This window comes from Heteronotia binoei, chromosome 15 (genome assembly GCF_032191835.1).
Source record: "Heteronotia binoei isolate CCM8104 ecotype False Entrance Well chromosome 15, APGP_CSIRO_Hbin_v1, whole genome shotgun sequence".
In the NCBI taxonomy this organism is placed as follows: Eukaryota; Metazoa; Chordata; class Lepidosauria; order Squamata; family Gekkonidae; genus Heteronotia; species Heteronotia binoei.
This window is the reverse complement of record NC_083237.1, coordinates 27,886,378-27,911,790: the sequence shown is the minus strand read 5'-3', so window position 1 is coordinate 27,911,790 and position 25,413 is coordinate 27,886,378. Positions and strand designations below refer to the sequence as shown.

Below are 25,413 nucleotides of genomic sequence, written 5' to 3'. Positions count from 1 at the left end.
TAAAAATAGGGACAACTATAGCTGTCCCCCACTGCTTTGGGATTCGGCCTGTTTGATCAACATAAGTGAAAAAAGATGCCAGAAATTGTGCCCACCAATTTACATTCTCTTTAAGCATCTCAGCTGGTATGCCATCTATACCTGGAGCCTTCCTATTTTCCAGTTGCATTATATGGGCTTTTATTTCTTGCATACTAACTGGTGGCCACTGAGGGAAGTTCTCTATGTTACCTGGAAAAGAGGGTTGGACATTGTCATCATATAAATTCTGGAAGAAAACAGTCCATGTTTCCGCCGGAATAAACATGTCCAGGGGAGAGGCTATCTTAAACCCCCCAATCTTTGTTAATTTCCAAAAAAGCACAGAATTTTTTAGTTTTACAGCCTGTATAAGTTCCTCCCATAGTTTCCGAGTATACTCTTTCTTCTTCCTTTGAATAATGCCTTTATAGGTTTTTTTATGGCTCGCTAGGGCACTTTGTGTCTCTACCCTTTTTTCTATGCTACTTCTCATAGCAAGATGATACAAACGATTTAGTTCTTTTTTTGCTTGGACACATTCAGAATCAAACCAACGTTTTGTTTTCCTATAATGCTGATGTAATCTATTCCCTGCTGGCACAGTCATAATAGAGTAAATCTCCTGGATTATATCTTGGTAAACTATTAACGGGTCTTGGTTTTCCTCTAAAGCTGTGAACACTAACACATGCTTCTGCAAATTTTCTGGAGTTAAGATTTCTTTCACTTTTTTATCCAATTCCCCACCCCACCTTACTCTTTTCCCCATAATTCCTATCCTTGTTGTATAACATACCTCATTTTGGTTAGGATTTAATGGGAGAGCTATCTGCAGACATAGAGGTAGATGGTCACCCTCCAAGTATGGGAGTACTTGGAAATTTTTAATCAGAGGTAATAGAGAATTGCATACCAACATATAATCAATAGTGCTCATTCTATTCCCAGACATAAAAGTATATTCGCCTGGATGATCGCCATAGAATGCCCCATTTAGGATATGGAACTCTCTTCTTCCTGCTAATTTAGCTAAACATAGGCCGGCAAAGTTTGCCTTACAATCTTTAAAATCTCTTGTGAAGGGAAGTCCATTCTGGCCTTGTTTCTGCTCATTTAGTAGGGAATTTATTTGCTAAGAAGGCATCATTCATTCCCATACAGGCATTGAAATCCCCTGCCAGTAAGATTTGAGCTTCCGGGTGTTCCAGGGAAAGATTTATTATAAATTGGTCTAGTGACGCCCAGTTTTCTTCTATAGATGTCTGTTTTGTTAGAGGTGGGAGGTATACATTTATAATAATCAGGATTCCCCTATCCCATCTCACCAATATAGCCATAGCTAAATGGGACAGTGAGGGTTTCAACACACATTGAACCTTAAGGGCATTGGAAATAAAAATGCCCAAGCCTCCTCTTAACCTCCCTGGACCTTTTCCTGGAACTGCTGGTAAACTATAGGAGGAATAACCGTCCAGCAAAAGAGTTTCTGCCATCCACGTTTCCTGCAATAAAATAATATCAAAGTCTCTCTGGAAAAAAGGAACCTCTATGTACGAATGAAGACATCTTAGCCATCCCGCCACGTTCCATGACAAAATTTCAACAGGTTTGTTGGTGATCCCCATGTCTTGCATTGAGGACAGTCATTTGCATTTTCCTCCATCAGGTGCATGGGGGACATCCCTTATTTCGCATATTTCAGGGTCATCAGCTGCCACAATCAGGTTGGAATTATGCTTTCCTTTGTTAATTATTATAGTTGGTTCTAATGGGAAATGATGGGCCTCCTCTGCAGAATGGGTCCCTTCACCTTCACTCTTCCTCAGCTCACAGGCATTAGTACTTCCCTCTATTTCCATCTCCCTACAATCAGTAGAACCTCTGAGACCCTTCAGGGTAGATGTCAATTGTTCAAAACGGTCTATCAAGGACTCTTGCTCACAGTCTTGTAACAATGTAAATTTTGCAAGTAGTTGTTTCTCGAGTTCCTCCTCTGGCCAACTGGAATCCAGATTTTTCTGTCCGATCCCAATATCTCCTGTTAGTGGTGCCTCTTTGTCTAAGTTAATGGAGGTAATAGAGGGCTTCAGAGCTGATTCCAGCAAAGGAGGGGGTAAATTAGAAGGAGTTGGTTGATCTAAGATCAATACAGTGTTGGTAGATTCCAGTTCTGCCACCAGCGACTGTTTTTTGAGTATAAACAAATTTATTAGTAACATGTGGTAGCAGAATTATATCTACAACTTATAAAGAGCTTAAAATTAAAAAAAAATCGTTCTACCCCATATCTTACTTTCCTCCCACCCCTCCCTCCGTTACTTGACCCCCGCCAGTGTTATTTTTTTTAAAAAAAACAAATATTAAAGGTACCTTTAAACTATAAAAATCTTAATCATCAAAAATTGTCCAATGTCCTTTTATTTTCCACTCTTTCTCTACGTATCTTCTGAATTTCTTCCACTCCGCATTAAAAAGTTCTAAATCATAGTCTCTTAGTTTTCTTGTTAATTTGTCCATTTCACTCCATGACATAACTTTTGTAATCCAGTCCCATTTTTCTGGTATTTTTTCTTGCTTCCATAACTGCGCATACAATGTCCTAGCAGCTGAGAGCAAGTACCATATTAAAGTTCTATCTTCTTTTGGAAATTTTTCCATTTGTAATCCCAGCAGAAAAGTCTCTGCCTCTTTGTTGAATTCATATCCCAGAATCTTAGAGATCTCTTGCTGAATCATCTGCCAAAACATTTTAGCCCTTTCACAAGTCCACCACATATGGTAGAAAGAACCTTCATGCTTTTTACATTTCCAACACCTATCTGGCATCTTGTTATTCATCTTTGCTATTTTTTTGGAGTCATATACCATCTATACATCATCTTAAAACAGTTTTCTTTAATACTATGACATGTTGCGAGTTTCATAGAGTTCTTCCACAGATACTCCCAAGATTCCATCTTTATTTCTTGATTTACATTAATTGCCCATTTTATCATTTGAGATTTCACTACTTCATCTTCTGTAGACCATTGTAAAAGTAATTTGTATACTTTTGAGATTAATTTCTCATTGTCTCCAAGCAGAACTCTTTCCATTTCTGTTTGTTCTTTCCTTATTCCTTCGGCTTTAATATCATTCTCCATCAAGCTTTTTATTTGTTGCATTTGAAACCAATCATATTTATAACTCAGTTCTTCTGCAGTTTTCAGTTCTATTTTCCCACTTTGTATTTTTAGTAACTGGTTATATGATAGCTGTTTTTCATTAACTGTTTTAGCTGTTAACTTTATCACTTCAGCTGGCACTATCCACAAAGGTCTCCTCTCATCACCATATTTCTTATACTTTATCCACACATTTAATAGATTACTTCTTATATAATGGTGAGAGAAAAGACCATCCATCTTCTTTTTTCCGTAATACAAATATGCATGCCAGCCGAATTTTTTTCCATGGCCTTCCAACACTAAAAGTTTTTTATTTAACAGCGTTATCCATTCTTTCATCCATACTAAACAAATTGCTTCATGATACAGTTTCAAATCTGGTAATTGGAATCCACCTCTCTCTCTTGCATCTGTCAAGACTTTCATTTTAATTCTTGGTTTCTTCCCGGCCCACACAAATTCCGAAATTTTCCTTCGCCATTTATCAAACTGTTTAGCATCTTTCACAATAGGGATGGTTTGAAACAAATACATAATCTTTGGTAAAATATTCATTTTTATTGCAGCTATTCTACCCAACAAGGACAAGTTGAGCTTGTTCCACTTTAACATATCTTCTTCTATTTTACGCCATAGTTTTTCATAATTGTTCCTGAACAAATCAATATTTTTCATTGTTATCTCTACCCCTAGGTATTTAACCTTAGAGGCAACTTCACAACCCGTTAGTCTTTGTAATTCTTGTTGTCTATTTATCTGCATATTCTTGCACAAAATTTTTGATTTTTCTTTATTTATATAAAGTCCCGCCAACTCCCCAAACTCTTGTATTCTCGTTAATAACAAAGGTGTAGCTTGTATGGGATTTTCATTTATAAACATTATATCATCAGCAAATGCTCTGTACTTATAGGTATAGCCTTTTATTTGTAATCCTTCTAGATCTTTTTCTTCTTGAATCTGCATCAGTAAAATTTCAAGAGTCATTATGAACAGCAATGGCGAAAGCGGGCAGCCTTGTCTAGTACCTTTGCTGATTTTCATTTCATCTGTAAGATCTGCATTAATGCACAACCTTGCCCTTTGTTCAGAATATATTGCCTTTATCATTCTTATAAAACTTTCTCCAAGCTCCATTTTTTCCATCACTGCAAACATAAAGTCCCAGTTTAAATTGTCAAATGCTTTCTCTGCATCCGCAAAGAATAATGCTACTTCTTTTTCTGGGTGTCTTTCATAATATTCTACAATATTTACAACAGTTCTAATATTGTCTTTTATTTGTCTTTTAGGAAGAAAACCAGCTTGATCTTCCTTTATAAAATTTATCAGATATTGCTTAAGTCGTTCTGCCAGAATTCTTGTAAATATTTTATAATCATTGTTCAAAAGCGAAATTGGTCTATAATTTTTCACACTTGTGACGTCTCTTTCTTCTTTGGGTATCAAAGAAATAACAGCTTCTTTCCATGTATTTGGTACATTCCCTTTAGTTCTTATTACATTCATCAGCTTCTGTAATTTTGGTATTAATTCATCCTTAAAAATTTTAAAGTATTTAGCTGTGTAGCCATCTGGCCCGGGAGCTTTATCATTTTTCATCGCGTTGATTGCTGCTTCAATTTCTACTTTTTCAATTGGGTCGTTCAAAACTTTTCTCATATTTTCAGTTAAGGGCTCAATTTTTATTTTTTGTAGATATTCGTCTATCTTTTCTCTCTTTACTTCAGCACCTTTAAACAACTTGGCATAATACTTAAAAAATTCTCTTTTTATTCCCTCTTGAGTAACTACCTCTCTTTCATCTGTCACAATTCTACTAATTATTTTATTTTCCCTCTTTTTCTTCAGTTGCCACGCCAAATATTTCCCCGTCTTATTTGCTCCTTCAAACGATTTCTGCTGAAGCCTTTTCAGATTCCATTCCACTTCTTTGCTTAACAAATGTCTTAGTTGAATTTGTAATATTGAAATTTCCCTTAGAATTTTCTTTTTTCCTGGTCTTTTCCTCAACTCTCCTTCTTTTTTCTTTATTTCATTTTGAATGTCCAATAGTTGTTTTTCTTTTTCCCTTTTATCTTTATTGTTCAAAGTAATCAACAACCCTCTCATTACTGCTTTATAAGCGTCCCAGACCATCTGGAAGTCAATATCTTCTTTGTCATTTACTTGGAAAAATTCCTTAGTTTCTTTTCCTAGAAGACTTCCGGGGAAGGAAAATGCTGAGCTGAGTTGTCTCTCGTAATGGGAGCAGGCTGAAAGTTTTGTTCGGGGTAGTGGAGGGCAAATTAAGCCCACTGCCTACCTTTCTCAGTGAGAGAAAGGTCCAAGACTTGCACAGAAACTTTGGAAAGAGATTTACCTTGGCTGAAAAGAAGCCCTGTAGGGGGTTTCTTTGAGGCTTTGAGGAGTCTCAGAAGTTTGCATAGTCATCATCTGCAAGACTTTCAGAGTCATTGATTTGGCATAAGCTCGTCAGGATCCTAACCTTCTGGGACATTTATAAACAACTAAAGCTGTGGAAGACCAGTGGAACTTGGATAAGTGGAGAAAAAGGTACAGAAGCTCTCTTTTCACTCCGGAACTATTTATAGACTAAAGGGACATATTAAAGGTGGGAAAAAGGAAAAAAATATAAAGCTTGCAAGTAGAAGAAGGAAAGGCTGAAGTTTGGATTGTTTTAATATAAAGGACAGTGCTAAAAACAGTTAAAAACTGAAAAGAGATTATTGTTTAGTCTACCTTGCGGTTTCTTGGAATGTAAACAGCCACGCTGCACTGGGATATATTGGAGCAATTCTTCTGAGCAAGACAGGAAGTGCGTCAAGTATCGTGAGATTTCCATGAGAGTTGATGGTGACAGAGACAGGAAGCAGTAAAGAAAAAAGCCTACTCTATACCATAGAGAAACATCGGCAGCCATTGCTGGGAGGTCCAATTTAAAACATTGTTTTTAAAAAGATTTGAGACTTTAAAATTGACAGAATCAACTGGAAAAAGGGTAAGAAGACAAGAACTATTGACTATATTATTGGTGGGCTCCTGGGGTGATTTTAAAAGGAATTTTTTTTTTTTTAAAGGACAAAAAATCGCGGCCGCCATTTTGGAATTTTTGAAGACTTTTTAGATAAATAACTCGGCCTAGGGGGCTCAGAAACCAGCGAAATTGGGCTTGCTGGAAAGGGCAAGCCCTACTCTATTGAACCTGACTGTCAGATTTCAGATTGGTGAGGTCAAAAATTTTGTCATTTTTTAAAGGAGAAAAAAATCTTTAAAAATTTATATCTGGGCCTGGGAAGCTCAGAAGAAAACAGAATAAAGTTTAACTAAGAGAGAAAATTTAGACCTTTTGAACTTGGTAGTTAAACCTGAGATTGGTGAAACGGAAATTTTTGGTATTTTTATTCCTTTGTCTTTGGCTTAAATGTCTGAGCCCAGGCAGCCCCGAACAAGGGCCCTTTCATTAGAAAAAATGCAGGACCAAATGGAGGCTATGGAAGCCAGAATTATGAAAGGAGTTAAGAAAATGATGGAAGAAATGAAGGAAGAACTTGTCACAGTGATTAAAAAGGAAGTGGATGAGCTCAAAGAGAGAATTGGGGAAACAGCTAAGAAAGTGCAGGAGGTGGAAGAGAAAGTTAAAATACATGACACCACCTTGTTGAAAGTTCAAGAAAAAGTGACTATCCACGACTGCAAATTAATGGAAAATCAGATACGTTTGAGAGGAGTACCTGAGGAAGAGAACGGTGATCTGAAAGGATATATAATAAACATAATTGCAGAATTCTTAGATGAAGACCCTGATAAGACTAACAGCATGTATGATCACATGTATAGAGTTAATTGCTTTTTGCCAAAAAAAATAATTTACCAAGAGATGTTGTTGTAAGATTTATGACAAAGGAAATGGTGGGAAGGATCATGAAGAAAAACTTTGAAGAGTCATTGATAGTAAGAGGTAGCAGAGTGAGAATTATGAAGGAGCTACCTAAACAAGTGATAAATGACAAATGAACATACAAAAAGTTGACAGAAAAATTGAAAGACAATGGCACAAGGTACAGATGGATAATCCCCGAGGGTTTGAGCTTTGAACTTCAGGGGAAGAGAGTCACAATTACAAATGCCCGAGAGTTGAGGAGATTTTTTGAAGAAAATAAAGAATTTGCACCATGATGGATTACAAATTATTGTCTTGGAATGTTAATGGACTAAATCCACCACAAAAAAGAAGAGCAACTTTTCATTGGATCAAGAAGCAAAATTGTAATATAATTTGTTTGCAAGAAGTTCACATCAAACAAAAGGATTATAAATTTTTATGGAACAAACAACTGGGAAGGGAATTTTTTTCGTTAGCTGAACAGAAAAAAAGGGGAGTAGTTTTTTTATATTAAACAAGATTTGGAGCCAAAATTGGTGTTTAAAGATAAAGATGGAAGATTTGCAGCAGTGGAGATAACATCAAATGGGAAAAAAACGCTGTTATTGGGACTATATGCACCTAACGGTGCAAAAGATGCTTTTTTTAAAGACATTACACAACAGTTAGATGAGTTGACTTATGATCAAATACTCTTAATGGGAGATTTTAATGGAACAGTTCAGAATTCACTGGATAGATCCGGAGGGGAAAAAAATGATGGGAAAGAAGGGAAATTGCCAAAGTCTTTTTTTGAATTAGTTAAACAAGAAAATTTGGAAGATATATGGAGAAAGTTTAATCCTGAAGTGAGAGACTATACTTTTTTTTCTGCAAGACATAAGACTTTTTCTAGAATTGACATGCTGTGGGGAACCAGAGATTTAGGCCTTATAACAAGGAAGATAGAGATCCTACCTAAAATTGGAGCTGACCATAACCCAATAATGTGGATTACAAAATTGTCCAAAAAACTGAGAAGATGGAGACTGAATGAAGATTTGCTACAGAGCAGCGACTGTTTTTTATAGTCCTTCTTAGAACCAACATCTTTTGTTTTTGCAACTATTTTCAAAATTATAGCATTTTTGAAATGTCTTTGTAATCTAATCCCTAGCGCCGCATATCTGTTGGCATAAGCAAACAAGTACGAGGGAATTTTGTCTGTATTAAAATGAAGCAAAAAGCGTTCAAATCTTATAGGACCTGGCAGCCTTTCCATCTGTATGAGGTCAACCAAAGGGGGAGCTATCCCAAGTAAGTTGGCTAAATGTCCTTTTGCTTTCCATTTGGCGCTCCAATCGATAAATCTCCCTTGCAATGGGAAAATATTTACAACAATACTTTTTGGATTGTATACCAATGAAAATAAATTTTCTTTAACAACCTTTGGTTTCTTTGATGTCGAAGTAGCTTTAATCCCAGTACCTATTGGACCTCTTTTCTTAACAACGTTTGCTTTATTCCCCTCCTGTGCCTGTTCTTTATTTTCTTTTGCATAATCTCCACCCCTCTCCTTTATCAAGGATACTATTTCTCGTAAGTAAGTAAAAATTGTCTGTAAGGCTTCTGCCACCAGGGTTGTTTGCTGTGCTAGCAACTCCAGCCCCTCCGCATGCCTATTTGATTGTTTGTCACTTAATTGGCAAGGTATGTTATCATTCAGAGCTTCATTAGTGTTGCAAAAGGGCTGGCCCACAGGACAAGCTTCTCTTCCATCTTCTCCTCCATTAGTCAGTTCACTAGTCAGTTCCTCCTTTTCTGCTGGCTCCAACATGTCCTCTAGAGAGGAAAAGCGATTTGATGTTTCGACAGCAAATGACGGCAGAGCAGATTTGGACTTGTTGTTTAAGGTAAAAAAGTCCTCTATCCTAAGCTGTTTGCAAACTGGCAAAGAAGCAGATTCCTCCTCCATTTCTCTTGGCCGCTTGCCCGATGCCATTAAGGGGGTTCTGTTGGATGGTAATTGGCACTGTTCTGATAATAAATAAATAAAACAAATACCAAACAATTGATATCTTAAAAATTACAGATAAAAGCCACAACATCTGCTAAGAATATCGTGAAATGTCTTTAAAAGCCAAATTTGTCAGAACCAACGCTGTAGTCGACTGCACTCCGCCATGTTGCTTTACAGGAGTTGACTTAATTTCAACCTTCAGTTAAAGTCACAGTTCAAGTTAAAAGACTCTAAAAAAAAGAAAAAGAAAAAAACCCCCTGTCTTTGAGGGACAATGTAAAACTTTGTAAAACTTTATAAAACATCAGCTGTCGTTCGTTAGCTGCAGCAGCTTCTGTGTCAGAAAACAAAAGGAGAAGCTTATTAACTGATTAAACAGCCAGAGCTTGGGAGAGACGAAACAGCTGCACCAAAATTAAAAGAGAGGTGATAAGATGAGACTATTTAAAAACAATTATAACAAGGCAAGATAAAAGTTAGAAGATTGAAAACAACTTAGCGTTTTAGGAGCGTTTTTAGGAGCGAAGAAACAAGCGTCTGCCTTCCTCCGAGTCTGCGCAGCATTTTGTATCGGCTGAGTAGGTTGAAACTAAATCCAGCGAAGACAGAGGTCCTTTGCTTGAGTCGCCGTGGTCCGGGAAGGGAAATTCCCCTACCAGCTCTTGACGGTGTGCCACTGACAATGGCGCACAGGGTCAAGAGTTTGGGGGTACTACTTGAGCCTGCCTTAATCATGGAGGCCCAAGTAGCAGCCACTGCCAAGTCCGCATTTTTTCATCTTAGGCGGGCAAGGCAGTTGGCTCCTTTCCTGGAGCAGGACGATCTGGCAACAGTGATCCATGCAACGGTCACCTCAAGGTTGGGTTACTGTAATGCCCTCTACATGGGGCTGCCCCTGTGCCAAACCCAGAAGTTGCAGCTAGTGCAGAATGCCGCCGCTCAGCTGTTATTAGGGCTCTCTAGATGGGAGCACATTCAGCCGGGCCTCCGGAAACTGCACTGGCTGCCAATAATATACCGAGTTCGGTACAAGGTGCTGGTTATTACCTTTAAAGCCCTATATGGTCTAGGACCTGCCTACCTTAGGGACCGTCTCTTCCCATATGCCCCCCAGAGAGTGCTGCGATCTGGCTCTCGAAATCTGCTTGTAATCCCCGGGCCAAAGGAGGCCTGGTTGACGTCAACTAGAGACAGGGCCTTCTCAATTACAGCCCCTTGCTGGTGGAACCAGTTACCGGAAGAGGTCAGGGCCCTGCGGGACATTGGACAGTTCCGCAGGGCCTGTAAGACAGTCCTCTTCCGGTTGGCTTATAACTGACCGGCATTGAAATACTCTGAAGGAAGTCTATAAGATAGCATACTGACATTGACTGATGTATCAATATATTAGTTGTTTTAATTATGTAAATTATTATTGTATTTTAATTCTGAATTTTATTGTTAGAATTTTTATGCTGTGAGCCGCCCTGAGCCCACTTTGGTGGGGTAGGGCGGGATATAAATCAAATAAAATGAAGTGGAAAATGAAAAATGAAAAAAGACCTCAACCTACTTAAGTCTTCCCTGTAAGAGTTTACAGAATCCTGGAGGAGGAGATTTGGTGACAGAGGTATTACTTCCTAGTTGTACACACACACACACACCACAGTGATTCCTTGCAGGCCCTCAGCTTGTGCAACTAACCCCTGAGTCCTTTAGAAAGGGGATTTAAAAAAAAAAAGATTTTTGCAACTGCTTTTTCTTGTGCCCTGAACAAACCATTCAGTTCCCTTAAATCTCCGAGGCTGCATTTCATGCTGTATTTTCCTAGGATGTATAAATAAATAATCATGCTGAGGATTGTGGGGTGAATCAATTTATCCAGCGTGCTGAACTCTTAAGATTGTCATGACACTTCTTCAAAACTCACTCACTAGGGGACATATTTGTTGATGCTTCATGGTACCACTGTCCCTTTTTAATTTCCATTTTGAATCTTAGCATTTCACCAGGTATTATCTGGACTCCTTTGACAAAAAAGCTGACAGAACTGTTGCCGAATACAGAGACAGTGCAACAATACAAGGACAGTCAGGCAAGTGTCTTGTGGGGAAACAGGAATGGAGCTTGTAATGTACTGGGTTCGGACATGAGTAACAGTCAACATGCTTTATTAGCTAATACATCACAAAGACAACATGGCGGGGCTGGGTCCCCAACTATATACATTCCCCGCAACAACCCCCTTTCTGGTCAGGTCCAATCCTGACTAGTTAAATTTCCCGCCACAGATCTTCATAGGTGGATTGCATTTGTCCCTTATGTCAGGTGACCCGCGGTTTCCCGCTGGTCACCTCAGCGCATGTAGTCACGCTGTGTTGGAAATTCAGGGACCGAAATGCAAGACACAACAGAGCTGCTGCAGATGACTGGTTCTCCTTAAAGTTGGCATCCTCAGGTTGGGGCCAGAAGTTCTCCCAGGACAACTCTTCTTTTCACTATGTTGAATAACTTCTGGCCAGTCTCTAATCTTCCATGCTTGGGCAAGGTGCTTGGGTGGGTGTTGCTTCCCAGCTCCAGGGATTCTTGGAAAAGACTGGTTTTCATGGACCCATTTGAAAGTGGCTTCAGACCAGAATTTGGGACAGACTATTTTTGTCACCTTCATTGGTGACCTCTACTGAGAAACTGAGAAGTGAAATCAGCACTTAAGCTAGACAATATATTTTTTTGGGGGGGGAGTGAAGAATGTGCAGCCTCTGAGCACATGCAGAGTGCGCAGCCTTGCCCCTGTGCCCTGCTCTGTCCTCCTCTCCGGGTACTCAGACTGCAGAAAAACTGGGGTGGGAGGAGTCTTCAAAGGAGTTGCATGCAGAAGTCCCATGGATGAGCCTGCCCACCTCTATTCCTGCTTGCGAGCCCAGCATTCAGGTCACTTCTCTGTGAGCCAAGTGCCACAATTGCACAACAACCCCCCCCCCCCCCACACACACACCTCAAAGCCTGCTGCAGCCTCCCCCTAGAAGAATCAGCTGTCCTATGGGGCGGGCCCTGCTCTCCTTGCATTTATGTGGTTGCTGGGGCCAGTTCTGCTGCATGGAACAGAGGAGTGTTTTGCAAACTGCTGTCCAGGAGTCCAAGTTCCCTGCTGGGATTTTCACCCCCACCTGTGCTTCCTTTTTCCTTTCTCCCCCTGTCCCTTCTCAGCAACTTTTCTTCCTCACAGCAGCCAGTATGCCTCCCAGTAAGACCTCCCCAGGCTCTCTGGATGTACGGGAAAGCGGTGGTGACCTCGCTTGCTCTTGCTGCTGCTTCCTTCTTTTTGCTGCGGCTAAGCAGGAAAGGAGGGAAAGGGGCTTTGAAACCCAGCTGCAGAAGCAAGAGGGATGCCCTTCTCCCTCCCCTTCTGCTCTGCTGCAGCAGGAAGAGCTGGTGAGGCCAGGGTGACTGCCTGCAGAAGTAGGAAGCTTGGCACACTGGAAGTGGGTGGGATGTAGGCTTTCCAATCCCCAGGTCCTAGTGGGGGATTCGTAGGTTTTACAGGCTTCCCCCCACCTGCCCCCAGCCAGCTGGCCAGTGGCAGAAGTCCCACCCCCTCAGCCACCATGCGGCTCTAAATCTTGGGCAGGTTTAGAAACCTGCAAACAGGTCCGTTCCAAAATATGTGTGTGTCTGTGTGCCTTTAAAGTTGAGCAGGAAGTACTTCATGGGAAAGGTCAGCTACACAGTCCCTCGGTTTGTTTTGCTTTCGTTTCAGAGCAACTGAGTGTGTGTGTGTGTGAGAGAGAGAGACAGAGAGCAGCTTAGTCCCTGTTCTTTTCAGATGTTGTTGTGGAGGAACCAGACCCAGTGTGTGTGTGTATGTGTGAGAGAGAGAGGGTTGCCAATCCCCAGATTTGGAGGACCTCCCCTCCTATTTAGGGTCATCAGAAAGCAGTGGAGTGGGTGGGGGTGGGGGAGGGAAATGTCTACTGGGCAATTATTCCCTATGGAGAAAGATTCCCTAGGGAATAATGGGGAATTGATCTGTGGGTATTGGGGGCTCTGGGGGGGGCCTGTATTTTGAGATAGAGGCACCAAAGCTTCAGTATAGCATTTAGCACCTCTCCCCAAAATACCCTCCAAGTTTCAAAATGATTGGACCAGGGGGTCCAATTCTATGAGCCCCAAAATAAGGTGCCCCTATCCTTCATTATTTCCTATGGAAGGAAGGCATTTTAAAAGATGTGCTGTTCCTTTAAATGTGATGGCCAGAACTCCCTTGCAGTTCAATTATGCTTGTCACACCCTTGCTCCTGGCTCCGCCTCAATGTCCCTTGGCTCCACCCCCAAAGTCTCCTGGCTCCACCCCCAAAGTCCCCAGATATTTCTTGAATTCGACTTGGCAACCCTAGTGGGATGGGCATCCTCCTGGGTGGGGTGAGATGGGGGTATTGCAGATTCAAGAGGGAGCACTGCCCCCTTGGTATGGCCCTGGGTGGAGTGTGACCCTGCTAGTGCTGCTGGATCACTCAGTGGCCTCCAGTACCATCAGCCATAGCATCCTACTGAGCCTCCTGTCAGCACTAAGACTAAAGGAGCCTGTATTATGGGAGTTCTAGTCCTATTGTTATTTTTTTTGGGGGGGGGCATCTGAGAAGGCAGTGCTGGGGAGAATATCACTCTGTCCTGTGGCTGTTGGCCTGTGAGGTTCTGCAGGGTTCAATCATATCCCCTGTGCTGTTTAATATTTATGTGAAACTGCTGGGAGAGGTCATCAGGAAGTCTGAGCGGTGGAGTCACCACTGGTGGACCTCCTGATGGTGCTTGGGTTTTTTGGCCACTGTGTGACACAGAGTGTTGGACTGGATGGGTCATTGGCCTGATCCAACATGGCTTCTCTTACATTCTTAATATGCAGATGATACCCAGCTCTACTTTTCTTTCCCACCTAATTCTGAAGTTGCTTTTTCACGTTCTGAAGTGGTGCTTGGAATCTGTAATGGACTGGATGAAAGTGAAGAAGCTGAAAACTTAACACTGACCAGACAGAGGTTCCCAGCATCCTGAAAGGGTGGCCCCCGCTTAAGCTGACTCCTCTCCTCCCCACATTCTGGATGGGAGAGGAGGAGTTCAGTGGGAGTCACCCTTTCGGGATGCTGTTCCTGAGGGACAGACAGTGAGCACAGCCTGGCCCCGTGGCATGGTTTTAACTGCAACTAGAGTGTTCGGCCGTGGGGGGGGGCTTTAGAGAGCCGAAGCGCAGCACTAGAGCCAGTTCTGGCATTGAAATTGACGTGTCGGAGTGGGAAAGGGTCCAAGGGGAGGGAGGAGGTGCGGCAGGGAATAGGGGAGGTGGGGGGGGCGCAGAGCCACGGTGAGGGGGAGACACGGGGGCTCTTGGGGGGCGCCAGGCAGTGAGTCTGCCTAGGGTTCCATGGGGCATTGGGCTGCTCCTGGCCTTAGATACATGTAGTCTGGACTACTGCCTTAAGCTCTGCTTGAAGCTACCCTTGAAGAGGGTTTAGAAGCTGCAGCCAGTGCAGAGCAAACCAGCTTAACTGCTGGCAGGGACCAGCGATCTGGAGCATGTTGCCCCAATACTGCAGCATTTACACTGTCTACCAATCCACTCCCAAGCCCAGTTCAAAATGTTGTTTTTGACCTCCAAGCTCTTCTGGCTTGGGACTGGAGAGCCTTCTTCCTGCCTGAGGAATTAAGATCCCAGGGAGAGGCTCTCCTTACCGCCCCATCAATCAAAGAAGCTGCTATGGTGGGTACACAAGAGAGGCCTTTTCAGTGGCAGCCCCAGAATTATAGAACAGCCTACTCCTCAGGAAAGTGTGCCTGGCCCTTTCAATTTTTAGGAGATAGGATTGTATTTGATCACATTACTTGCAGTCCAAAATTGTAATTTTTTGTGTGTGTGTTGTTGCTTCTTTTGGTAGTTTATGTATTCTAGATTATGTATTTTACCTATCTCACAAGCCATTGAGTGCAATAAGGAAGACTGGTAGCTAATAAATGTATTTTGTAGGCAACAGTGGCCAGGTGAAAACAGCAGCCTTGGAGGGCAGGAGAAACAGAAGTCCTAGAGTGGCTGCAGAGGGTGGATGCTCGTAGACTTCGGCTTCTCTTGTACAGGAAGAAGCATCTCTGCTGGGCTCCCTTCCCTCCCCAAACTCTGCCCTCCCCCCAGGCACTCATTTTATGTCTCCCAAGCTGGAATTGGCAGCCTGATTTCTTCTGCTTCTAAGATGATAACAAGAAGGGCTGCGTATACAAAAATTGAAAGGTCGGAATTCTGCACCCAGGAAATCTGAATTGCTACTGCACGTAAATCCTGCCCCACCTAGATTCAGCTTCTGAGTCCTCTTGAGCTTACCTCACATGTGATAAATACAGAATCCTACATTTATCTCTCTTGTTTTCCACTTTTACAGCTTATGAGACGCTTAGGGACCCCGGAAGAAGTGGCATTGACTGTCCTGTTCCTTGCTGCAGATGCTACTTTCAGCACTGGTTTAAACCTTCTGGTCACTGGTGGAGCTGAAGTTGGCTTTGGGAAGAAGAACCAGGTGGATCCTAAGCCTGACCCAAGTGCAGGTGGGAACTCACAAGGTTCCTCCAGCAAGTCATAGAGCTGCCACGGCAAGTGGGGAAGAGCTCCAGTAAAGTGTGACATTATGATATTGCAGCAAAAGAAAATAAAACAAGAGATGTTTAGCATTGGACTAGGACAACTCAGCAATTAAAGTCACTGAAAGTCCTTGGGTACATGGCCCATGGATACACAGTGTAAGCTGCCATTCAGGATGTTGTGACCAGAAAGAGGAGAGCCATGTGGGGTTGCCAGGGCCAACTCAGGAAATATCTGGGGACTTTGGGAGTAGAGCCGGGAGACTTTTCCATTCCCTAAAAATAAATAAATGAAAATACAGCAGTAGTTCCCCTGAGTACAGTCTTCATTTCCTTCTTCTGTTTTTTGCATTTAAATGGTTCCACAGCAGCTGCACTTCCTTTAAAATGAAAGTGCACACACACACACACACACACACACAACATAGCTAAAATAAACAGTTTGTATGCCCACACTTCTGTGATCTCCTCGGAGCAATGGTATAGATAGCTTTACTCACCGGAGTTGCTGAATGTAACAATATGCTGTATTTCAACCAATTTACGGAGAAAGAGGTCTAGGGGGTGGAGTTTTCCCCTATCCCATATTCAGGTTCTAGTTAAATGTTTACTATCCCTTTTACTATGCAAACAGCTTTTGAAAGGAATGCAAAACCAACAGAGGGATTGGATTTTCTGGCTTCCTCTCTCTCACACACATGTGGTACTTCCTGCTCGTTCCCCCCACTCTCCACCCCGCTTCAGCCTCACACAGATTTAAAGTCTCTCACACACCTTTCAAAACAAGCAGTTGCAGGCTTCTCAATCTGCCTGAGATCTAAAGGTACATTGCAGCTATTGGGACGGGGCTTCCCCCCACTGGCCTGCTGGCTGGAAATGAGGAGGAGCCTGCAAAACTGGGGGATCCCCACCCGGACCTGGGGACTGGCAATGCTAGTGCCATGTCTGTCACCTTAGGCTTCTTCTTCTTTTCTTTTTTTTCCAGGAAAGGCAAAATCCAAAAAGTCCTTTTAAGAAACAATGTCAGCGAAGTTTCATTGAAGTTCCCAAAATAAGCAGACTTGAGTACTTGAAACAAAGTTGCATTTATTGTATACTCCAAAGTTACTTCAGCATGAAAGACATTGGAACTGATGGCTAGCAGTTCGAGTCATTGGTATTTAACATTACACATCAAAGCAATCGTATCTAGCTCTACTTCCCAAAACAAAGGCTGTCTTTGCAAGTGATACATTTCACATGGCTCCCCCTTATCTTCTACCGTTGGTGGTTACATTCCCTTGCGGCAGTGTCCTTGCCGGCTCTAGGGAGGAGGTGTGAAACTGCCTAGGCATTCTCTACTTCAAAGCTCCTCTCCCAACCGTTGATATTCTTGGGAATCTACTTTTGGGCTAGCCCCTACACGCCCCCCCCCCTTTACTGTTGTATATCCTTATGAGTTAATAAGCATGCACTTTCTATTGATCAATGTGGTTAGTAAACAGCATTCAGGAATAGTATCAATGACAGAGTCTGACACACACCAGTTCACATAAGTAGGGTTGCCAGCAGTGTTCCCTCTAAGCTGAGTTAGTGTGAGCTAGCTCACAATTTTTTAACCTGCAGCTCACAATTTTTTGTCTTGGCTCAGGAAAAATGGCCCTAGAGCAAACTAATTTATGCAGCAGTTCATAACTTTAATGCCAGGAGCTCACGACTTTAATGCCTGTAGCTTACAAAGTAGAATTTTTGCTCACAGGATTCCACAGCTTAGAGGGAACATTGGTTGCCAGGTCCAATTTAAGAAATGTCTGGGGACTTTGGGAATGGAGCCAGTCGCAAGGTTGTGTGTCTTTTAAATGCCTCCCCTCCATTTGTAAATAATGGAGAGAGGCACCTTCTTTTGGGGCTCACAGAATTTGACCCCCCTGGTCCAATCTTTTTGAAAGTCAGAGGGTGTTTTGAGGAGAGGCATTAGATTTGGTGCCTGTACCTCCAAAAACAGCCTCTGCCTCAAAAAGAGCCCCAGATGTCCATGGATTGATTCTCTGTTATACCCTATGGGAAACTGTCTCCATAGAGTATAATGGAGTACCCAGCAGACATTCCTCCCCCCCCCCTTTCTGCAAACCCTGATGCAGGGGGAGGACCTCCAAACCACAGAATTCTCTGCCTCCAACTGGGGATTGGCAAATGTACGCATAGGCCACACTAATAAAGAAGACTCATGTTCTGTGTTCTTGTGGGCAGGGTTGCTACTTTTCAAACTGGTTTCTTTAATATGGATTTCATCCACATCAAATATTAGGGTTCACTTCCATTGCATGAAAGGCTTCAGCTGCCCATTTCCACACATGAAGCCTCTATTAAAGGGACAGGATGTTCTTCCCCTGACCTGTTGGCCACCCTGCCTCCAGGGTTTCCTATCCTGTAATGTCTGAGGGACAGGTAGGAATTCATCATGTCTACCTGTCCCAGACTGAAAGAAGGCAGCCCCATCTTGGATTCAGCTTCACTGAGTTCACTCGGCCCCAACTCTGATAGTGTAATAGTGAGCTATGCCCTGGAATGTCTATTCTCTATTTGGGCTTGAGTTGACCACAAGAAGATGCTCCAGGCAGCGATACCAAGAAATGGTGGAGCATCATTAAACATTTCCTGTTGATGTTTTCTCTTTATAATCTCTTGACTAACCATTGTGTCTTTTCTGACCCCAAATCCCAACATCCTATTGTTTTTTTTTTTTTAAATGCTTCAAAGAAATGAAATGTCATAGTTGTGTTGCTGCTTTAATACTTGAAAATGAGTTTGCATCAGGACCTACCTTCCTGGTTTGGTGCTCTTTGCCTTGTTTTACAGCTTCCTTTTCCTGCTTCTCCAAGCTCTCTGCCTGGATTCATTTGCTTCTCTCCTTTAACTCCCTTTTCGTGTTTATGGGAAAACTGCGCTTGTTTCCTGATGATGGAAAGCAAAAGCAAGGCTTCTGATCAGAGTGGTGGTGGTGGAGCAGATCTCTTCATCCTAAGATACCACCCAGCAATTCAATGGTTGCATCAAGGGTCATTCAGGTTTTTCACAAGCAACCATCAAAATAAGCTATTAAGAAAGTGCAACAGCATAAAAAGGGGGAAACCAACAGACCACTAAGTAGAACAATGTATGGGAAGTCTGTTCAGTAAACAGATGACAATGAAATAAAGTAAATACATACACTGAGATGTAAGAAAATCCCATGACTACTTCCAAGAAAACATGAATGAGAAAATCACCAAAGAGCAGAATGACAATTGGGCGGGTGTCAGCATACTTTCAGGTGGGGCAGCCACCAGGGCCAGTGGTTTCTAGCAGGGCCCACTGCTGCCATCCCAAGTCACTCACTGGCTAGTGCTGCAGCATCCACTGGCTAGTGCTGCAGCATCCACTGGCTAGTGCTGCAGTCCCTGCTGCCTGCCCTGCCCAGTGACACAGGTGGAGGATTTGGAGGCAGCTGTGAGCAGGGATTGCGGGACAGCTTGTAATTTGAAAAGGGAAGGAGGTACAGCAGGTAGAAGACATGCAGGAGGGTGGAAGGACCTGAGTGCTTGGTGATGGACAGAGGAAAGGCAGGGGGCCCTGGGAACTGTCTGCTGAGGGGCCACAAAAATCTGGCACTGGCCCTGAATGACCTTGGTGAAATCTGTTAAGGCCAGGGAAATGGCAACCAGGTGCTGTGTGAATGTAGGGAGTGGGGAGAGAACAGGGACTCTCCCCATACAGAAAAAAATATACAATGTGACTAGAAGTAAGGAGAAGGTGGGGGAGTGCATATTACAGAGGCTATTCCAGACCTGGAGAAGGACCTTTCTTTGTGTTATTTATTCCAGTTTGTTATATCCATAATTGAAATGTAATGCTTTCCATCTCAGCATATCTTCAATAAAGAATTTTGGCCCCACTGCCCTTTTCTCCCCATGATCAATTTTAATAATAATAATAATAAAATTTATTTTTGTATCCTGCCCTCCCCCGCCAAGGCAGGCTCAGGGCGATTTTACTTTCACCACGGTCAATCTTACAATCTTACTTTCTCACCATGATCAGTCTTACAATCCAACCATTCTCCTGCACTAAAGGGAATGGACAGCTCATCATTTAATTTAAAAAAACCAGGAGAAATCAAAGAGAAATAAATAATTCAAAGTATATTCATGTGTCATTGCCTAGTGAACCCACTGATGGGGACAAAGATGATATGGAGACAGCCTTCGTTTTAATTCAGTTCCTGGCATTAATTCAATAAAGATGGCATAAAAGTGTGTGAAAATAAACTCAAGAGTGCAGTCACCTCTAGCAGTGCACATGTACTTGGATGCATGTGCACCCTAGAAATGTATTCCAAAATGTCAAAGTTAGTGTTTGGAAGATATGTGTGGTGAGGCTGGATCAGGATGGGAGTCTGATCAAAAATCTCTGTCATGAAATGCGAAGGAGTATTTAGCAGTGTGCTCAAACCACACCAGCTTTCCAGTCTGACTGCAGCTTGTGTATGCCAAGACTCTGGGTCCTGCCTTGCGCTCTTTTCTCTCCTTGCCCTCTCCTTCGCCTGGGAGCCAATGTGGTCTTCTCTTCAAAAGCATCTGAAGGTGAGTCCAGAGCATTTTCTCTCACCCCACCACAACTGGGTCCCTTTTGTTCATTTTTAGAATGTCAATGCTACCTCCACAGAGAACCTTCTTGTGGCAGCTTACAAAATTCTGCTTCATAAAATTATAGCACAGCATAAAAATTGTGAATTTTAAGATTAAAGCCCAGCCAGAGAATTACAAAAACGAAACAATTAGCAGCCTTAAAAGATTTCCATAAAACAGGCCTCAGGCTAGAAGCAGGTTGTGTAAACAATTTTATAACAGCAACTCCTTAATTAAAAGCTGAGGTAAAAAGAAATCTTTTGGGCCAGGTGAGGCCCACAGGTGTTAAGCCAAATGCCCTCAAAACGAGGTTGGGGAATTAGTTAGGTGGGCACCTGGCTCACTAGGAATCTTTTTACCAATTTATACCAGGCTCAACCATCCAGAAGGTAAATGCTCAATAAAAAGGACTCTAATTTAATAAAAACCAATTGTAATTTATTTAGAATAATAGTTCTTTCACACAAGATAAAAATACAAAACAATCACACATTCACACAGGTCTAAGAAATACAGATAGATTGATGCGGGAACATATAAGGGTGGACACACAGGGCGATATTTACCTCTCGCAGACTCCAAGGAAGGCTCTGATGGCAACAGTTGAGGGAATGGGGGAGGACCCGAAACTGATCAGGAATCGGGGATGTATCTATGCAGCGGAATATGGGTTGCTGATAGAAGCACACCTGTGGGTAGCTAGTCCACAGGTTATAAAGAGTCACCTGAGTCCCGAGGGGATGGGAGGTGACGGGGAGGAGAGATGGGAGGTTCTGCAATGACCACGAAGGCTGGACATTAGCAGAGCCAATGGTGGGTTCCTTGGTGGCTCCTAATTGGGTGCCAGTTTGGACCAATGAACTTCACCTTAGCCCTGTGAACCTGGAGAGTTCCAAGTTGCAACATGGCCTGGGGCGGCTCCATGGAGTTAGACTGGGGTAAGAATGGGAATGGCTGGGTACTTAAGATTAAATGGGTTTATCTGGGAAGGTGACAATAGGGAATCAAATATTGGCCTAGGTATCCCTGGTGTGGACAAAAGACTTACCGTAGTTGTGACAGGAGATGTTCTTCCTCTTTTCTCATCATCTTCTGTGCAGGAGTTATTGTTTAGGGTATTGCCCTGCAATCAGGACTAACAGTTGAGCTGTTAATCCATTCATGGGACGAATGGGTTGCTTGCGGGCTAAGGGTGACTCAGGGTGTGTACATGAGCTTCCCACTACGAAGGGATGAAGTCCAGCCTGGCAGGAAGATGGCTACGAGTGGTGTTAGCGAAACACAGTGGATTCCATGCTCAGCGCTTCAACACCGGTCGCCTGGAAAGCTCCGTGGCGGCACAGCTTCTTCCCTACCATGGCGGACCCACGCAGTGACGGGGAAACGTCCGTGCATGTTGGCAAGCACTCTGTACCTGTTTAGAATGCCTGCACACTTAGGCTGTTTGTACAAACGAGTCCCTTTTAGTTCCTGGATGGCTTTACTCACACTCTCTGGCCAGACGGGTGCAAGCTCACTTCTCCAGGCGCCCTGGCAACCATGCTGGTGACTATAATATTGGGGAAAGAGGGGTCTTTTCCTCACACAGGGGGAGGGGGAAGCGTTGCATAGGTCAGGTTCCACTGCAAACTCCATTTCTCTGACTACCACCTACATCACCATTGCAGGCACAGCGAGCAGGGCTTCTGAAGCAGATCTTAGCAGGGGGAATGGGCAATATGGGAGGAGGTGGCCCTTCAGTGACCTGGCTCCACCCCATTGACAGCCCTGAAGGAAAGAACCAGAACTCTGCCTTGACTGACCTTAAGAACAGATGAGTGACCAGTGCAGTATTGCTGGCCCAGTAGTGATATGATCCCAGATATTATCCAGTCCCTTACTTCCCTGTTTAGAGTATCTTAGAGCAGCAAATATAAGGTAGCAGATGAAAATAAAGGGAAATGAGAAGACTGTGGTCAAAGTCATATTTCCCATCTTCTGCTCAAGCCCTTCAAGAGGGGGAAGACAGGTAAGAAATTTCAGCTCTATTAATCATTGAGTAGAGTCTTGGCAAATACCTGCAGAGAAGGAGGCAGATGATGGAAAGTAGAATCATCACACCCTTCTTTTTGCTGCACATGAGCTGTCTACTCACCAGTCATCATGTTCTTCTCTTCCCCTGTTCCATGAAGCAACACAGGATGGGACCCCGTCCTCCTCAAAAGGTTGGTTTCCCCATTTCAAACAGAATATATCTGTTTATTTTGCAGCCCGTTTAGCCTGCCTTTCTCCAAACAGAGAAAAACCTACATGAGAGGAGCAACTGTCTTCAATGCATTTAGCAAACATGTGCGTACTAAGAGCTTGGGCACAGGTGGAAAGGAAAATGGAGGGATAAGCCAAAGGCTGTACAAAAGAAAAAGGCAGGGTTAGAAGGTTTGTCCTGCTGACAACTGTTCTGTTCCACCCTCTTGCAGTGGAAAAGAGACAAGTGCTTCAGAGGGAGCTGCAGGCTTCTGGGTGCCCAGGGGACACTTACTTCCAGGTCTGAATTTTTGCAAGGAGTCAAACATTAAGGTCGGCTAAAACTGGAGGAAGAGTGGTGCTTTTTTGGGGGGGGGGGGGCGGGTCTTCTTCAGCATGAGATATTTTTTCATCTCTGTACCTATTGCTAACATCATTTTCCATATTCTAATTCTCAGGCATCTAAATGCACATTACAGTGTTATTTTGGGCCTTTCCTCTTGATTAATGTTCCTCTTTCATAAACTCAGAATGTGTTTGTCATCTGTGAAGGCACACATCTTTCCTTTGCTTAAGTCTTTACTTGAGATTCCACTTTATTTCTCCTTCAATTTCAAGCTTCTAGTCCTCAGTGCCATACTATGCCCTCTGCATGGCTGCTGCAAGCGTTTTGTGGAGTCTGACAATGGGCAGGGCTCAGAAGCTGACTGCAAATCTTGCCTGCTTGACTCTGGGCCCAGTCAGTTTGGATGAGTTATAGCAGAGAACTTATGCAACAGCCAGGGCACTAATCTGATTTATAGTAAATGAAGTTTTATTTGTGGAACTAATAAATTGGTTAGGAAACAGAAGAGACAAACCTAGTTCCTTACCAGGTGACAGACAAGAGAACTCTAGACTGTCAGAAACCATGGGCCCCAGTGACTGCCCACCTGAGTGTATGCTGATCCCGGCCCAGTTGCCATGCTATTCTTTTGCAGTTTTCTCATTCATGTTTTCTTGCAAGTAGCCATTGTAGGAGTTGTTTCTCTTATGCAATTTTATCTGTTTTCTGAATAGATTTTCCATGTTTTCCTACTTAGTAGGTAAAACAAAGTTTGAGTCCAGCTGCAACTTTACAACCGGTGTTCCCTCTAAGCTGAGTTAGTGTGAGCTAGCTCACAGATTTTTAACTTCCAGCTGACACATTTTTGTCTTAGCTTAGGAAGGATGACCCCAGAGCACACTAATTTATACAGTAGCTCACAACTTTAATACCAGTAGCTCACAAAGTAGATTTTTTGCTCACAAGACTCTGCAGCTTGGAGGGAACATTGCTTATGACCACTTTTTTTTTTTTAAATTCAAGGTATGAACTTTCATGTGCAAGCACATTTCCTAAAAGGAAAACAGAGTATCCTCAACCATTGCATATAGGAGGAGGGGAGGTCAGTTGTTGGGATGGGCTAGTTAGAACCAAGATGCACCAATAAGTGGGCGATTATAGCTGTGCGGCTTGAGGTGGTTGGTAGTTGGTAGGATCTATGAATGGCAGCAAATCAGCATCCAGATTGCCAATAAATACAGCTGGGTAGGGTGGGTTCTCCTGATGCAAACTCATTTTCCTGTATAAAAGCCAAGCAGTAAGAACACATTTATGACATCTCTTTTCTTTGAAACATTTATTTGATGTTTGAGTCCAGTGGCACCTTCAAGAGCAGCAGAGTTCAATTCTGCATATAAGCGAGAGGCTTTACAGGTGTACATCTATACTCCTTCAGATCTATTGTAACAGATTTCCTCAAATATTACCTATAGGTATGGACTCCTAGGGTGCTTTCACACAAGAGATTTGGCACGACCTAGCCATGCCTCCCATTTAGATTAAATGTGCATGATCACACGAACACATCTGTCCTCTGAGCCACAACCATTCTCACCCCATCTCCAGATGCCTCCTATCCAGATTAAAAAAACACCTGGATCTTCCCAGTACTCCCCCCCCCCCCAAAAAAAAATGCATTTAGCTCTCATATTCACTGGCTGTCTGAATGCTGGCGCATGACTCATAAGCGGAAGAGCAGTGTGATTGTGCCAAGCCATTTCTGGTGCATTTGGGTCCCCCCCCCCAACCCCACTCCAAGGAGTGCTTGTGCACTTCTCTGCTTGAGTGCACACACTGGGGGATTTTTTAAAAAACCAACCCTTTCCATGGTTGAGGTGCACTAGCAGTGTGAATGGCCAACCATGGACCACTGCCTGAATGCTGCCGCTTCAATTGCCAGAGTCTGATCTCTGAAACAGACCAAACTCAAGTGGGTTTTTTTGCGACAAGATAATATTGTGTCAATTTCCCAGTGTGATAGTGCCCCTAGAGAGGATTAGATTCCAGGAAGAGTTAACTAGAGTCAAGATGCATAAGTAACTGAGTAATAAAAACAGCTAAGATTGGAGTAAGACGTGTAAATAGCAGCAGATTGGCATACAGATAATAAAGGCGTTAACAACAGATGTGAGAACTGAGTTTAAGTCCAGTGGAACCTATAAGAGCAACAGAGTTTGGTTTATGGGTATAATGGTTAAGTGAAAACTGAGTCACTTGGCATGTGTACTGAGATAAGAAGCTGATATATCTGTCCAGCCCTGGAGGTACCATTGTCCTGAGTGTTGTAATAACTTGTAATCCAGCAGTCTCCTGTTATGATCTGTTTCTGAAGTTCCTTTGCAATAAAACAGATACTTTGAGGTCCCTCCATTGACTGTCCTCAGTACTTTTTCCCTTTTGTGCTGTTGCACTTTCTTATTTTGATAGTGACATTTAAGCTAAATTAATTTTTTGGTCTTGATTCAACTGTTGAATGGCTGGGTGGAATCTCAGGATGAGGAGATCTACTC

General features: G+C 42.8%; 1 protein-coding gene across 1 annotated transcript in view; it reads left to right on the top strand.

The window, feature by feature from the left end:
• Positions 1-25,413, top strand: part of LOC132583339 (uncharacterized) — a 102,162-nt gene that overhangs the window by 23,652 nt on the left and 53,097 nt on the right. The window contains exons 6-8 of the mRNA XM_060255002.1: positions 11,054-11,147; positions 15,475-15,669; positions 22,773-22,840. Of these exons, the coding sequence (XP_060110985.1) occupies positions 11,054-11,147; positions 15,475-15,669; positions 22,773-22,840 (357 nt within the window). The remainder of the gene's footprint in view (positions 1-11,053; positions 11,148-15,474; positions 15,670-22,772; positions 22,841-25,413) is intronic.